Source organism: Apiospora marii (genome assembly GCF_038362585.1).
Source record: "Apiospora marii strain CBS 49790 chromosome Unknown utg000011l_segment0_segment0, whole genome shotgun sequence".
Classification (NCBI taxonomy): domain Eukaryota; kingdom Fungi; phylum Ascomycota; class Sordariomycetes; order Amphisphaeriales; family Apiosporaceae; genus Apiospora; species Apiospora marii.
The window spans coordinates 1,198,490-1,213,676 of NW_027117382.1; the positions used below are offsets into that span (position 1 = coordinate 1,198,490).

General features: G+C 52.7%; 4 protein-coding genes across 4 annotated transcripts; 1 reads left to right on the forward strand and 3 right to left on the reverse strand.

The window, feature by feature from the left end:
* Window positions 1-40: 40 nt before the first annotated feature.
* PG985_013434 (DEAD-box ATP-dependent RNA helicase) lies at window positions 41-2,217 on the reverse strand (the record flags this gene model as incomplete). Its single annotated transcript, XM_066833200.1, has 2 exons — window positions 41-1,895; window positions 2,042-2,217. The coding sequence occupies 2 exons, from the start codon at window positions 2,215-2,217 to the stop codon at window positions 41-43; spliced, it is 2,031 nt and encodes a 676-aa protein (XP_066677940.1).
* Window positions 2,218-5,163: 2,946 nt separating this feature from the next.
* Window positions 5,164-5,828, reverse strand: PG985_013435 (uncharacterized protein; the record flags this gene model as incomplete). Its single annotated transcript, XM_066833201.1, has 2 exons — window positions 5,164-5,615; window positions 5,732-5,828. The coding sequence occupies 2 exons, from the start codon at window positions 5,826-5,828 to the stop codon at window positions 5,164-5,166; spliced, it is 549 nt and encodes a 182-aa protein (XP_066677941.1).
* Window positions 5,829-6,468: 640 nt separating this feature from the next.
* PG985_013436 (pre-rRNA processing protein) lies at window positions 6,469-8,309 on the forward strand (the record flags this gene model as incomplete). The annotated part of the gene is made up of 2 exons (XM_066833202.1): window positions 6,469-7,413; window positions 7,479-8,309. The coding sequence occupies 2 exons, from the start codon at window positions 6,469-6,471 to the stop codon at window positions 8,307-8,309; spliced, it is 1,776 nt and encodes a 591-aa protein (XP_066677942.1).
* An 800-nt stretch (window positions 8,310-9,109) lies between these two features.
* On the reverse strand, window positions 9,110-13,625 carry PG985_013437 (uncharacterized protein; the record flags this gene model as incomplete). Its single annotated transcript, XM_066833203.1, has 6 exons — window positions 9,110-9,393; window positions 9,489-11,960; window positions 12,011-12,077; window positions 12,133-12,267; window positions 12,377-13,321; window positions 13,437-13,625. Coding segments are annotated over 6 exons (4,092 nt in total), but the record flags the coding sequence as incomplete, so codon positions are not given.
* Window positions 13,626-15,187: the final 1,562 nt, after the last annotated feature.

Below are 15,187 nucleotides of genomic sequence, written 5' to 3' on the forward strand. Positions count from 1 at the left end.
AGTTGCGGGGATCTGGAAAGGACGTCAGGTCGGTGTTTGTTTACCACCAAGAGGCCTGGCCAGGTCCGCTGGGGTTGCCGTAGCCGCCGCCGCCACCGTAGCCGCCGCCGCCGCCGTAGGCACCACCGCCACCACCGTAGCCGCCGCTGGGGGGACCGCCGAAGCCGCCACCACCACCGCCGAAGTTGCCTCCTTGAGGTGGGCCACCGAAGCCGCCGCCGAAGCCGCCGCCGCCGTTGTTGAACTTGCGGAAATCGCTGTTGCCACCACGGCCACGACCACCACCGCCTCCACGACCACGGCCACGACCGCCGCCTCCGAAGGAGCTCTCGCGAGCAATGGTCTCGAGGAAGGAAGGAACCTCCTGGTTGGCCTCCTTCAGCAGTTCGAGGAGTTCTCGCACGACACCGCGGTTGCCGCGGTTGAAGAAAGCAGTTGAGTGACCAGTGTTACCAGCACGACCAGTACGACCGATTCGGTGAACGTAGTCGTCAATGTCGGTGGGCAGATCGTAGTTGACGACGTGGGTGACATTGGGAATATCGAGACCACGAGCCGCAACAGCAGTGGCAACAAGGATGGGGCATCGTGCATTGCGGAACATCTCCAGGGCCCGCTCACGCTCGCGTTGGGTGCGGTCACCGTGAATGGACGTGGCAGGGAAGTTTTGGTTGATGAGGAAGTCGGACAGAGAGTCGGCCATGCGCTTCGTCTCGACGAAGATCAAGGTCAAGCCAGCACCATGGGTGTGGAGAATGTCGAGAAGAACAGAGCGCTTGTCAATGTCTTCGACGTACTCGACCTTCTGGGTGATGTTCTCGGAGGTGGAACCAACGCGACCAACGGACAGGAAGATGTAGTCCTTCAAGAAATCGCGAGCGAGCATCTGGATGTCGCGGGGGAAGGTGGCCGAAAACATGAGGGTCTGGCGGTCATTGACGCCGGGCATATCCTCACCCTCGACGATACGTCGGATCTGGGGCTCGAAACCCATGTCCAACATGCGATCAGCCTCATCCAGCACGAGGTACTTGATGTTAACAAGCGAGATACGACCGCGCTCAATGAGATCGACGAGACGACCAGGGGTGGCGACCAAAAGATCGCAGCCACGCTCGATTTGGCGGAGTTGGGAGCCGATGTCAGCACCACCGTAGACGACACAGGGGCGAACCCAAGATCGGTAGGCGAACTTGCGAGATTCCTCGTAGATTTGCGAGACCAACTCGCGAGTGGGCGCAAGGATCAGGGATGTGGGGTAAGCCTTGCGCTGACGTCCGAAGCCGCCACCAGCAGCGGGAGTAGCTGAGGGACCGGTCTGGAATGCCTGCGACAGGATAGGGAAAAGGAAACCACCAGTCTTTCCGGAACCAGTCTGGGCGCAAGCCATCAGATCTCTGCCTCCCATCACGATAGGGATAGAGTACTTCTGAACAGGGGTAGGGACGTTGTAGCGGGCAAGGCTAATGTTGGAGATCAGGTGGTCATCCAGAGGGGGGTTTGTGAATGTAGTGACAGCCTCGGGGACATCGTGACCGGAAGCCTCGACAGGGATGTCGTCGTACTTCTCGAAATTGATACCGGTGTGCTGCTTAGAAGGGTCTTCGGGAGTACCGAAGAGCTCCCGCTCGACACGAGGGTTGACAGGACCAGGAACGTGCTTTCCGTCGCGCCACTGACCATCGCCAGAGCCGCGAGCGTAACCGCCACCGCCGCCTGCATTGGGGTTGCCGTAGCCGTTACGGTCGAAGCCGCCACCACCACCACCGCGGCCGTAGCCTCGCTGTTGAGGAGCGTGGTGCTGAGGGGGAGGGAAGTCATTGGGGCCGGGGCCGCCAGGGAGAGGGTTAGCACCGGCCCAGCCAGGAGCAGGACGGGCATCGAAATTCTGGTTACTGTTGAAACGAGCAATGTTAGTGAGGGCTCTTGAGTTCGCCATGGGTACAGCAGACAGATAAAAATTCGCAGAAAAATAAATAAAAAAATTACAAAACAGGTAGGAAGCGACATGAGGAAAACTTCAAATGGAATGTTGACTTACCCTGCCCAAGCGCTGTTGTTCAGGCCGCCATTCATGGCAGGACCGGGAGGGGGGCCAGCCGGGGGACCACCACCACCACCGCCCATCTTACCGCGCATGTGGGGTGGGATGTAAGAGCGAGGACCGTTCTGTTGCTCGCCGAGGCTCAAGCCGCCCATGTTGATTTGATCAGCCATGTTGGGTGTCGGAGGTACGAATGAAATCGTGGGGATTGATGTCGTTGGTTGACAAGTGTTTCTCGTGTCCAGCCGATTACGTTATCTCTGATGGAAAGAACGAGAGGGTGGGATGAAAAACAATGTTGTACTTCTCGACCGAAGGGGCGATGAGAAGACAAAAAAAGATCGTGAATGTGATGGGAATGAGGAAAAGCCTGGGGTCGCTCTTCTCAGTCGGGAAAAAATGATTATGTAGAATGTGTGAAAAGCCTGTCTACTGGGGAAGGCTGCCGGGAATCACACGTCTATTGATGCAAGTCTTCAAGCTCCTTCGAAAAGAAAACGAAATCTTTTTCAAAGGAAAGAGAAAACAACGATGACCAAACGCAGACTGCAAGTGTGTTATGTGAGAATCTTCTTCTCTCTCTCGTCCTGGTGGGAAGAGGGAAAAAGGAAAAAAAAAGAGGTTGATAGAGGGTGGTTGTGGGATGGGAAGAATGGGTCAGGCAGGGGAGGTTTTGGGAGGTTTTAGTTGAATGGGGAGTGGGTGGGTGGCCTGGAAAAAAAATTTGGTCTGGAGGTCCCATGGAAGTTGCATGTACCAGCGTTTGTTAAGTACAACATCTCCCAAGTCTGCATGTACACATGTTGCCAACCAACCAACGGCCTGGCCTAACATTCACTTTCAGCCTGGTTAGGTGGCTAGGGACGTCTAGGAGAAGGAGAAAAAAAAAATGTTCTAGTGCTTGCTATCTTCGTTGCTTGCTTGCACTCCCGCTACTATCTGACATACATGACATGACTCCTTGCATCCATTGAGGCTGCTGGACTGGTTTAGGTGAGGTATGTGGTTTGCGTTGCCAGAAACATCAGAGGCCGCTCTATCAGAGCCCAGCATGTACTTGGATAAGGTACCTGCCCCTACTAAGTACAACATGGAGGCGACTGCATTGCGTTGTTGGTCACCCCTCTGCCATCCACCTGGCATCCGTTGAAAGTGCACCCTTATGATATCAGGATACTACTGCATACGACTATGTCCATACATATAGTCTTCTCTTCCTACCTGGTAAGCCCATCTGGCACTGTTACACATCTCAGTACCGACTTCTATACACTGTATCTGCATCCGTAGATGTTGTTAGAGCTAATTGTTGGTCAACACCGGCTTTCTGCTTACAGCCCATGTCTGTACATACAGGCGTCATTGCCTACAGGCAGGCAGGCCGCTGATTGCTGGCTGCTAGTTTCTGGTGGAGCACCGCATGTGTACATGCAGTTCAACCATCCTCCCGAAAGTCTGGAGTAGATGGGTGGCAGAATGGGCAAATTTTTTCTTCTCGAGTCGCTCAATGTAGTCGGGTGGCAACAACAACCTACACATCTAACCTACCTATGAGCTGATGGTCGTATTGAGTAGGTACTTCTGACACCCATACAGCAACTGCAAAATAGGCTTAACTACATATGTACATACATACCCCTTCCCCAGAGTTTCAGGACCAATTCCACTATCAACACGCACTTCCGCAGGGTGCAGGGAAACCTGAGTAATGTCTGGACTCGGACGCCTTAACAGCACTATTATGGGTATCTAGATGACGGCCTACACGCAGGTAAGTGATTTTGGCCTCTATTTCACAGTTTTCTGTAGTGCAGTCTTATTACAGCACTCAGGTCGGGTGTCAGACATCATCAATATGTACTGGCTGGAGGTCGGCATCCTGGTCTGTTTGCTGGGGCGGCCGGCTTGTAGTCTCAGCTACCTCCAGTGTCAGAGACCCTTGACTCCGTCATCTGTTGACGCACAGCGGGCCCTCTATCGCCACTTCGCCAGCTCACCTCAACCCTTCGAGGGGACACGGCCACGCCTTTCCGGACTCTCCCCCGAGCGGGCACAGTCACAGTTTCGACCAGAAACGAACGCAGGAATTCTCTAGAACCCGTGCCCCTACACGAGGCACGAGCACTTACGACATCTGGAAAAGACCACTTACATACAGTCAAAGACTTCTGCAAAGACTACAGTATGTACGTGAACTGAGCCTGCACCCCACCTATCTAGCGGGCGTAATCTTGGGAGATCCTACCCTTCAACATAGAAATGCACTACATCTAGGCGAATTTTCTAGAAAGCCTTGGAGAGGCTAAATGTAGCAGTCTTTTTCGCTTAAGGAAACCAGACAGTGGTTTAATCAGCTGCGGCTCGAAGAGGGATCTGGCGTGTGTGCATCTTTATGTCAAATACTTCCAGCTCTGCTTCTTCGCTACATGCAGAAAGGTGACGTTTGCTACGACAATATTCACCGCCTGCCAAATCCCAAACGAAGAACGTAGGTAGCCATCCATCAGCATTACTACCATATCACTCGAGAGACTGCTAGCGAGGTTGACAGGGTCCTAAAGGGTACACCGCTCGCTCTGGCCGGTTTGGACCCCCATGCCCACCAGCCGATAAGAGCTGGACAGCCACTTTTGCCGAGTCAAGTGTTGGTCTCTACTATGCTGGGCCCATCTAGACCAAACCCAAATAACTACACCTGAATAGTTTGGTATCGAGACGCATTAAGAATGCGCACTGAAAGGACCAAATGCAGGCAACTTCGCTTAGTATACTTTAGATAAGCATGATGCTAACACAGAACGGAAGCACCGTGTGGTAGTCCTCGTGGTAATTTCACTAGCAATACTGTGACAAGTTCCATATGAACGACTGGCGACACTATTGCAACATGGCTATGCAATCCCCATCTTCGGATGAGTGAAAGTTTGCATGTTGAGAAGAGCATATTAATATGGCCATGATTGTTGGGTAAACATCGTGGATTAGCAGTCATGAGTGCTTTCGCATACGGGTATAAACCCGCCCTAGTACTTCTAGATAGTGTACACAGTCATATGGCCTTGGCCTCCCTTTGCGCTTTATCATTCATTGCCAGGCAACATACCAAGAGAGGTCTGCGCTCAAGCACTATGAACAACCTTGTCATCGTTGAACTCGATGTCCACTATGCCGTTCTTCGTCATCGCCTTGACCGTCATACCCTTGAAGTCAATCGGCATGCGTCGCTTCAGCTCGTCCGTGCACTTCTCCAGCAGCTTGATGCCCTCTCCCAGGCTGATATCGGGATGGTGGTGCTTGTCGAGAATAGAAAGACAGTAGTATTGGGCGTAGCCGTGGGCGGCGTAGGGAACGGGTGCTAACGAAGCAAGGTAGTCGAGCCAGAACAGCTTGGGCTTGTGGGTGATGGGGTCAACGCCTCCCAACAGAAGGTTGACGTTGTAGGGTTTTCGTGAGCGCAGACTCGAAGCCAGCTCGCCGCGGACGTAGTGTGCCAGCGCTGTTGGTGACAGCTCGGTCTCGTTCCGCATCGAGTACAGCTGGGCATTCGCTTGGATGTATTCCGTGAATTGAACTGCAGATCACCCTGTCAGTAAGATATAATGACAACCTTCCGAAAGCTCCAGCTCTCGCTCCCAAAGCACCGAGAGGACGGTCCATGCCTGCCCTCGCCAGGGACCATGTACGTACTTGTGTCTCCCGCTTCTCCAGAGAATGCTATCAACGTGGACTTGTTCAGCGCTCTTGTCTTGTCATCGGCGGCCTTGATGATGGTAGGTCCTCGCATCTGAGCTTTAGAAGCTGCGATCAAGGTGAAGTCCTTGCCCGTAATTCCCAAAAGCACCTCCCTGCGAGATAGATGGCTGGTTAGCTCGCTGCCCGCTGCATCTCCGGTTATGCTTCGGGTTAAAGACGACCTACATGATGGGCAAGTGTGCAAGGTTGTTACTGGTGGTAGGAACTTGTAGTACGAGAGACCTTGCTCTGATTTGGTGATGCTGTACGGTTTGAGGCTCTCGGGTCTTTGGACGTCAACTGGATAAGGTCTTCTGGCTGTCGCAAGGCCGATGATGGATGCAATCACACACAGACGCGCAGTCAAGCTACAGCCTGGTTCCGTTAGCTTGAGGCCGACCCACTCTGACCTTAACACCTTGCTTGTGCTTGCCTGCTGCTGGGGTAAACCTGAGCCTTTGATTCAGCCGCAATTGGGTTCCAGACACTCGGAGGGTCGGGGATTGAGCCACATAGGCGGGGATGCCGATAAGACGATAAGTCGGATCTAGCCACACTAGCATGCGCCCCACTTTAACTTTTTTTGCGATATGATCTACTAGGTCTGAAGGGCGAACTTTTTGGGAGGCAGCATCTCGGTCTTGCTGCGTATTGCTCGAGAATCAGGACAACAGCCGCGACAATTCGCCAAAATGTCCTCCTTCTTCACGATACCCGGCGCCCAGAACAAGCGGAAGCGGGCTCCCACCACAGAAAATCCTAAAAAGAGACCTTATGGCTCCTCTGCCAAAGGCCCCGGAAAAGTGACGAAACCTGCCGCGCCCTCCAAGCGCCCAGAACGGGACGACGAGTCGATTTCCGGAAGCTCTGACAGCGAAGATGGAGGCTTCGACGAACCAGAAGATGACGGAGAAGGAGAAGGTTCCGACTCGGAAAACGAAGGAGAAACTGCCGCCGAGAAGAGATTGAGGCTCGCAACTCGTTACCTTGAAAACGTCAAGGAGCAAGTCCAAGAAGTCGGCTTCAATGCCGAAGACGTGGACCGAGAAATCCTGCTCGAACGCAGACTGCGGGAAGACGTCGCCGAAGCCAAGGGCAAAGTCTATCGCACCATCGCCGGCGAATTGGCCCCCGAGAAGGCTTCCCACACCTTGTTCCGCGGCAACACGCTGGCTACGACATCAGTTGCAACATGCGCCCCTTTCGCATACACAGTACACAAAGATCGAACCCTCGTTAAGTGGAGGCTACAGGACTTACCCGCAAATCAATTTCCGCAAACGACCAAGAAGAAGCCGAAGAAGCAGGCTCCCCCACGCAGGCAGCCTGACAAGGTCCTCTCGCGACAGGGCGACCGGACCAAAGCTGCTAAAAATAAGAACTACCAAGGGCACACTGGCGAGATTCTGTGTGTTGCTGCATCGGAAGACGGACAATATGTTGTAACGGGAGGTAGCGATCGACGTTTGATCATACACGATGCCAAGACCCTCAAACCGCTTCGAGTATTCACACACCACCGAGACGCTGTGACTGGTCTGGCGTTCCGACGCGGAACCAATCAGCTTTATACTGCTTCCAAGGACAGAACGGTGAAAGTTTGGAGCTTGGAGGATGGGCCCCCTTTTGCCTATGTTGTAAGTGGAACTTGTTCGGCCATACATCGCACTCGAGCTCAGAGTACTAATACTTGGATCTGTAGGAAACGTTATATGGACACGCAGACGAAGTCGTGGACATCGCGGCCTTATCTCAGGAACGATGTGTTACTGTCGGCGCCCGCGACCGCACAGCGCGATTGTGGAAGGTCGTAGAGGAGTCCCAGCTGGTTTTCCGCGGCGGCGGCAGCGAGAAAAAGACCAAGGGCGACCATATGAACCCCAAGTCGTTAGCACTTGAGAACACCATGGACCGTGTTGCCATGTTAGACGACGAACTGTTTGTCACTGGCTCTCAAAACGGCTCGATATCCCTGTGGAGTATCAGCAAGAAGAAGCCCCTATTCATCCTGCCCCATGCCCACGGCTTTGAGCCGCCTCTCAAACCCGAAGAAGCATCTGCGGAAAAGATACCCGATCTCAAACAGGTCTCCCCCGAACAACCTAGATGGATCACCGCGCTCCGTACACTCCCCTACTCAGACATCATTCTCTCCGGCAGCTGGGATGGCTGTGTTCGACTGTGGCGTTTAAGCGAGGACAAGCGGTCAATCGAACCTGTGGGAGTACTTGGACAGCCTTCCGAAGTCGAATCAGGAGATGGAGAAGTGAAGGTCAACGGAACCCACTCGGAAGAGAGCGAACCTTGGTTTGTCAAGGGCGTGGTGAACGACATCTCCCTGTTCGAACGCGGCCATCGCGGCGAGGACGGATTGTGCGTGGTGGCGGCCGTCGGCAAGGAGCACCGCCTGGGTCGGTGGAAGACGGTGCAGGGCGGCAAGAACGGGGCCGTCGTGTTTGAGATTCCGCGGAGGGAAAAGGAGGCGCTCAACGGAGACGCCGGCTCCGATAAAGACGTCGCAATGGAGGGTTAGATAATTATGCTTCATACATAATAATGGTTAGGGAAGCATAGCGAGTGGTGTATGTGTAAAAGTGGATGATACCTCATAGCTCACTCAGATGACTGTTTATTGCATGGCCGGTGGACCAAAACTGGCTGGGCACCTCGCCGCTGTACAGAACATAGCTTTCCCCATGATGAGACGAGTGACTACTTTGCATATGCTGTACTACTGCCAGCCATCATTCTCTCCATCACCCATTAATCAGAGTCAATGGAGCCGGACCTAAAGCAAAAGCAGGTATGACGTAAGGGCATCCGTAGGGTCTTGCACTCTACAACTGCTATACGGATTGACTATCCCATCATCGAAGTGGGCGAACTTATAACGCTCACGTACTCAGAGGTCACTCATAGGCACGTTGGCACTGGGTTATTGCTGGAACATGGACTTGGAATACTTATTTTTTTCGGCGACTCTTATCTATGAAATCTCTAAGTAACGCCGTCCCTACCTCTCTTGGCAGCCTTTACGATGCATACAATCTTTTCCTCGCTATCGTTCTCTCTTCCCTACTCCAAGTGTAGCGACAAGCAAACTCCACGAGAATTACAGAGTCGAAACCGATCAACCCACGCTACCCGTCTGCCTACAAGTGAGTGGCAAAGCGACTGGATCGTATCTAGACCAACCAATACCAATACAACAAACAAAGCCATGCAAGCGCTCAAGCGTTCTATACAAATTACAACAGCAACAAAGACGCCAACTCAACATAACATAACTTTTCTTTTGGTAAAAAGTAGAAGCAAAAAGAGTAACTCTTCTCTTTACATCTGCATCCTCTCCGCAATCACCTTGTACTCCTTCCGCTGCTTGGGCTTGCCCGACAGCGCCAGCTTCGCCTTGCCCAGCGCCCGCGACAGGCGCGGGAAGACGTAGTTCTCCGAGACCCACGCGAGGACGAAGTAGGTCAGGCCGAGGACGACGAGCGTCGTCTTGAACGAGTAGCTCATCTTGGTCAGCTGCATCAGCTTGCGCAGCCAATGCGCCGGCTCCAGGACCATGTACGTGATGAGCACGAGCGCGGCGGCAATCGTAGCTACAAAAGGCCCTGTACGACGTAGCACACGCTTAGGTTAGCAGCCGTGACGAAGAAAGCCCGGTAGAGGGAGGGAGAGAGAGGGAGAATAGAAAGAAGGGGCTTACAGTTTTTGTGCATGGGTTGTCGGAAAGGGAACCCGGCGCTCATGACCACTCCGATGAAGGTATACTCGAAACAAGAGACCAGGAACAGAGCAGTGTTCTCCGAATTCTTGATGTTGGACTTCTCGTGATGGATACGAGGCGGGATAAACCAGGGTTGTTGTCTCACGAGTAAGAAGGCCGCCGCCTGGATGGAAATGCAGATGAGAATCTGTCCCAATAGAGGCGTCAGGACCTTTCGAGACACCAAATCTGCATTCGGTCGCTTGCGGCTAAGGACTGGATACGGACCGGCCCAGCCCATGAAGATAGCAATTGGTAGGATAAGCAAGACGTCGATGAACAAGAACTGGAAGTCTCCAAGGTTCGACGCTGATGCGTAAAGAAAGCTGACGGACGTGAACTGGATGGACGAGTAGAGGCTCATAAACTTGAAGCAGCTGAAGCTCGTGACAAGCGCAGCCCTTCCCTCTCGAATAACATCAGGTACACATCGAATGTCAAAGACGCGAGATGTGAAAGGCGCCGCAACCGATGCCTCGGCTTCCGAGAGCGAAATGCCCACGTCGGCCGCCTTTAAAGCACCACAGTCATTTGCACCATCGCCGCAGAAACCGCAGCAATAGCCGATGCTTTGTAGCTTCTCGACCAGCTCATGCTTCTCATCAGGCGACATTCTGGCATAGATCTTACCGCGAAGCAGCATTCTTTGAAGTACGTCGGCCGGCGCGAAATCGACTATCCACCGGAACGCATCGCCGCTCACGGCCAACGAATAGTTCCTCAAATTCGTGATATCATACGGCAACGAAGCGTCTTGATCAGAAGAAAGAGGCAGTGGCAACAGCGTACGATTGTCCAACTTGAGGTTCGCATCATCGATGCTCTCCCATTGGATGTCGGCATTTGGGTCCTGGAAGTTTCCCGAGGCGCAATGAGGAACAAAGCAATGCGCCGCTCTTTCGACCAGCCCACAATTCCGCGAAACACTGATAGCTGTCAAGATATTGTCTCCAGTGACCATGATTGAGCCAATATTCGACTGCGTCAGCTCTTTGAGCACCGCCGCTGTAGTGGGTTTCAGCTTGTTCTCAAAGATGATGAACCCAACAAAATCCAGATCGCTCTCAGCTTGCTCGCGCTTCATCTTCTGTGTCTTAACCCAGGACAATTTCTTCAAGTGCTTCGTAGCAACAGCAATGACTCTGTAGCCTTTGTGGGTGTATTGAGAGAGCAACTCCTCGTAGTCCGTTGGAAAGGTGTCTGCCCGACAAATGTCCTTCATGCATTCTGGGGCGCCCTTGACATAAATGTCTACACTTTGTTGCCCAAATGCGCGAACCAGAACACTTGCTCTTCGCAGGTGGGAGACAAACTCGAACGATTTCAGGACGCCGAGCTCGATAGGGGCATTTTGACCTTGGGCAGTACCATAGTCATCCGTATCGTAGAGCGTGACGGGAGGCGGGCGTGCGACTGATGGTGACAAGCCCCCTTGTTCTTCATCCTCGTGATCGCCTCCACCATGATTGCCTTCCTCAAAGGTCCACTTCGTGAACTCGAACATCTTGAGGTCCAAGGGGTCGCCAACAAGTTCGCCATCGACAGATCGGAGGGAGTGGCAAGTGGCCATGGTGAAGAGAGCCGCATGCTTTGTGTCATATCTGTTCTCGTCATTGACTCCAAAGTTCGCCCGAGGAACGAGCGACTCTGCCTTTGACACCACATCTCCGAATGAGTTGGTCGATCTTGATACGAGCCTCACTCCAAGCACGTCTAAACCTTCTTCGGTGAGCGTGCCTGTTTTGTCGAAACACATGACATCGAGCTTTCCACCGACATTGACTCTTTGCGGACTGATACAGAATATCTGCTTTTTTCGGAGGCGACTAAGAGCAAAGTTGGTGCCAATAGTGAGCGTTGCAGGGAGTGCCGGAGGAACCACGATAGTGATCAGGTCTAACGCCCGTACGACAATGAGATGCCAAGCAACACCGAGACGAAGAAAGTTGACAAATGACACGATAAATCCAAGGATCGCTATGCCTCCCATGACAGCTATGTACCGGAAAGAATCGCGGTAGAACTTGAAGCCAGACGGCTTCGGGAAGAGCATCGACCGAACCAATGAACCCTTGGTGGTGTTGAACCCAGTGCGGACGACCATGGCAAGCGCTACCGCTTGATCATCCCTCTCGTCTTGAGGTCGGCGTACTCGAACAATCTTGGTTCCGCAGAACAAGAAGTGACGTGCAACCTCAGACGAGATAGTCGAGGCCCCAAGCTTCATTTCATGGAGGGTCTCGTCAGTGGCTGGTATCTTAGAGACAGGTATAGATTCACCAGTAAGCATGCTCTCGTTAACGATACAATCTCCGCTTAGTAACAAACTGTCACCGGGGAACTGCGTCAGGCTAGGATCGCTAATTTCGTAGACGTCTCCGGGCACCAAGTCGGAAGAGGGAACCGTCGTCCCTTTTCGCCGTTAGCATATGATTTTGCAATGCGTACAATGGGCAACTTACAGAATCCGCTGCGTATGACTCGAACATCGCATTCAAAGCGTGAAATGTCCCTCAGTCTTTGCATTGTCTATTATGTGTTAGCTCTGGGTTCGAGAGAGAGAGATGATCGCAGTGACACTAACAGAGCGGGTCTCAATAAGGGTAGTCACAATACTACCAGCCGACATGACGAAAATACAGATTGCGTAATAGTAATACTCGTCCAGAGACCATAGGACCAGACTGGCAATTTGGAAAATGTAGAATGGGTGGAACACCTGAACCAGAACCAGGTTAGCACACGTGAACACGATAGAAGTAAAATCTGCCCCGAGAAAGACTCGGGAGGCCAGCCTACTAGCTGCGCAGGAGTGCTTGCTGCCTTACCTCGTCCACCAGCAACTGAAAGATGGTTTTTTGCTCGATATCGATGATATTGGCGCCAAATACATTCTCCCGCTCCTCTTTCTCGTCCGTGTCTAGCCCTGCACGAACAGCCCTCACCCGCTTCCAGTTGGGATCTTCCCAACCGGTCGACACGATGAACTTATCCTTCAGAGGGTGGAAGAAGAATCGCACGTATCGGTAGATCAGGACGCGGAGCTCAGGAAGAATGGGATCGGCGTCATCTTCGAGATACTGCGCATACATCTTATCGGGGGCCCCAAAGACTGTCGATAATGACCTGTCGTACAGCCTCGAAGATACTGGTAGCACTGACATCTCGCCCCATTGGTTTTCCAAGACAACCCATTCGCACTCCCTCAGCGGGCATGACTTCCCTGTGAGCTTCACCTGCCACCTCGGAATCCAGCGCAGTAGCAAGTAAGCCAAGCCAAATGTTGCGATACAGAGGAAGATATACACCGCGAAACCAACACGGCTCGTACGGAAACCAGCAATGACGATCGTTAGATCCTCGTTCACCATATAGAGCTTCTGGCTGACTCGTCCGTAACCCCGACCGCCTCCGCTCGCATCTGTACGCCCACTCTCCGTTCGAAGCAACCGGGAGTGCACAGAGTTTCTGGAATAGGTAGATGATCGTCTGCGCATTGCATAATGCTCGTGGTCGAGGGCGGTTTCCAGCAGTCCTTCGGAGCTCTCTTCTTCGTCATCTGGCCCAGGACCGAAAGGGATGTCGTCGATGTCGATAGCCACCGAACCGTCATCGTACACATGAGAGGCTCTGTCATCATCCTCAAACTCTACAACGTCTTCTTCGTCCTCGTTGTAGTATACGAAACTCGTGGTGGAATCGGCGCGGCCTCGTCTATGCGCAAAGGCTGAAATGCTGGAAGGCAAGCTCTCGGCAACGGGGCCAGAGAACAGCTGAGAAGATGCGAGTTAGCCGCGGTGAAGATTTACAGTAAACCAGAACGCGTTATATTCTACAGGTAGAGTAGACGAGTCTTGGTATTGGATGCAGTGCATCTGCGAGTCGTACCTCATCTTGCGCCATTTCGACATCCTCAAAGACACTTGAGCCGCTTTGGTTGGAGTTCAGCCGGTAGAAGGGGGCGCGCCCGCCGCCAGACCGCGGCCCGCCATTGGGCTCTCTGTCGCGTTCGTCGTTCATTTTGGGAGGAAATGTCAGTTGGCCTCGAAGGTATCGCAATGCATTTTGCGAATGTTCCACTGGATGGTGGGTGGATCAGGCGATGATGTTCAGTGCCTTAGGGTGCATGTAGATATGCCGACCATGTCTGACCCGAGGCGGCTGCAAAAAATGGCCTAGCCTAGCCGATTCACATACGAACTTGGCGATGACGATGCTGGTGGTACCTGCGTTATGGCTTAATCCAGTAGATGGCCCGGCAATCATACGGTTCGGTTCATACAATTAATACCCCAGGCCAGCCCGTCGAAAATAAAATGACAATAAGCTCCCCGCCCCACTCAGGGACGGGAGATAAGCACTTGATATCCGCGATAAGCAGAAACGGGTCATCTGTGTCAACTTCACGTGGTATGGGTCCTCGATCGTGTAAGTGAGGCATTGCGTGAGGGAACTGACTCGGCTTGCTTTATGATCACGCCTCTTGGAAATTCCGAATAGGCATCAAGTACGCGATTGCATAACACCCAGGCACTGCAGTGTGACACATGCGATACAATCAGAGGCCGCCAGGGCTGGTCCCCCATGGGAAGGAAACTGAACGATATGGTTCTCGTCAGGCATGCTAAAACCTGTGGGTTCTCAAGTTGGAGGAGGGAGGCAAGCAATCCCCAACGATCCAAATGCGGGAGGATTACGGGGAGTTTTGCACCGCCAACTGCGTCAGTACCCAGGTGGTCACCGCTGTTCTGCACCGTTCTGCACACAAAGCAAAGCATGTAGGTGGAGCTGTCGGATGCGCATCTAAATCGCCCAGTGTGTGGGCATTCGCATATATCGCTTGCGAGCGGCCTGACGGAATCTTTAACACTTGGGCTGATTGGTCCCGAGAATTGCTGAGACATCCACGAGTGCTCCTCCTATCCGAGGTTGGTACGATACAACCCGAGTGATAATGGCATATTTGCTTGGCTTTCGCCAGCCAAAGATTCGGAGCAGTCTCCTAGGGGCCGGGATGCCTAGCTGGGTATAGTGTTGACGGCTGCTTGGCTTCCTACATGGCGTGAAATTTTGAGCTGACATATCGGCGGCCAAATTGTCGGCGCCTTCAGTATTAGGCCAAATCCATGAGCCAACGACTCGGTCATCCAAGAGAATTATTCTAATAAGTGAGAATATTGTGGGTTGCTTGCGGTCCGTTAAGAAGAAATGTCATAGATAGGGCATCCTAGAATATAAACATCTGCCTCCTTGGATATTCGCGTAATGATAGAACCGATACATTGTAGGATCATTATTCCATAACCGCAGTTATCGGCAGCCTGGTTCATCGCCTGACGACACATGAAAACTCATATAATTCACGTTGACAGTTATTGTTTTTGATGTATGCGCATGCGTACATGTTTGCAGGTATTTAGGAGCGGGCCTGCCGTATGTAGCCGATACAGCAACTATGGTTTTTTAAGGTTGAACCGATGACACAGTTAGGCTTTGTACGTCCTCCTCGAAGACAAACACCCAACAGCTGTGACTCCAGCAGTGCTCTAGTTGTCTGCGTTGCGAGCAACGAGTTCTTCAAATATTGATGTGAAGTATGCTCAAACCCTCTCTAGAACTTATGGGTGGGGTACCCGATT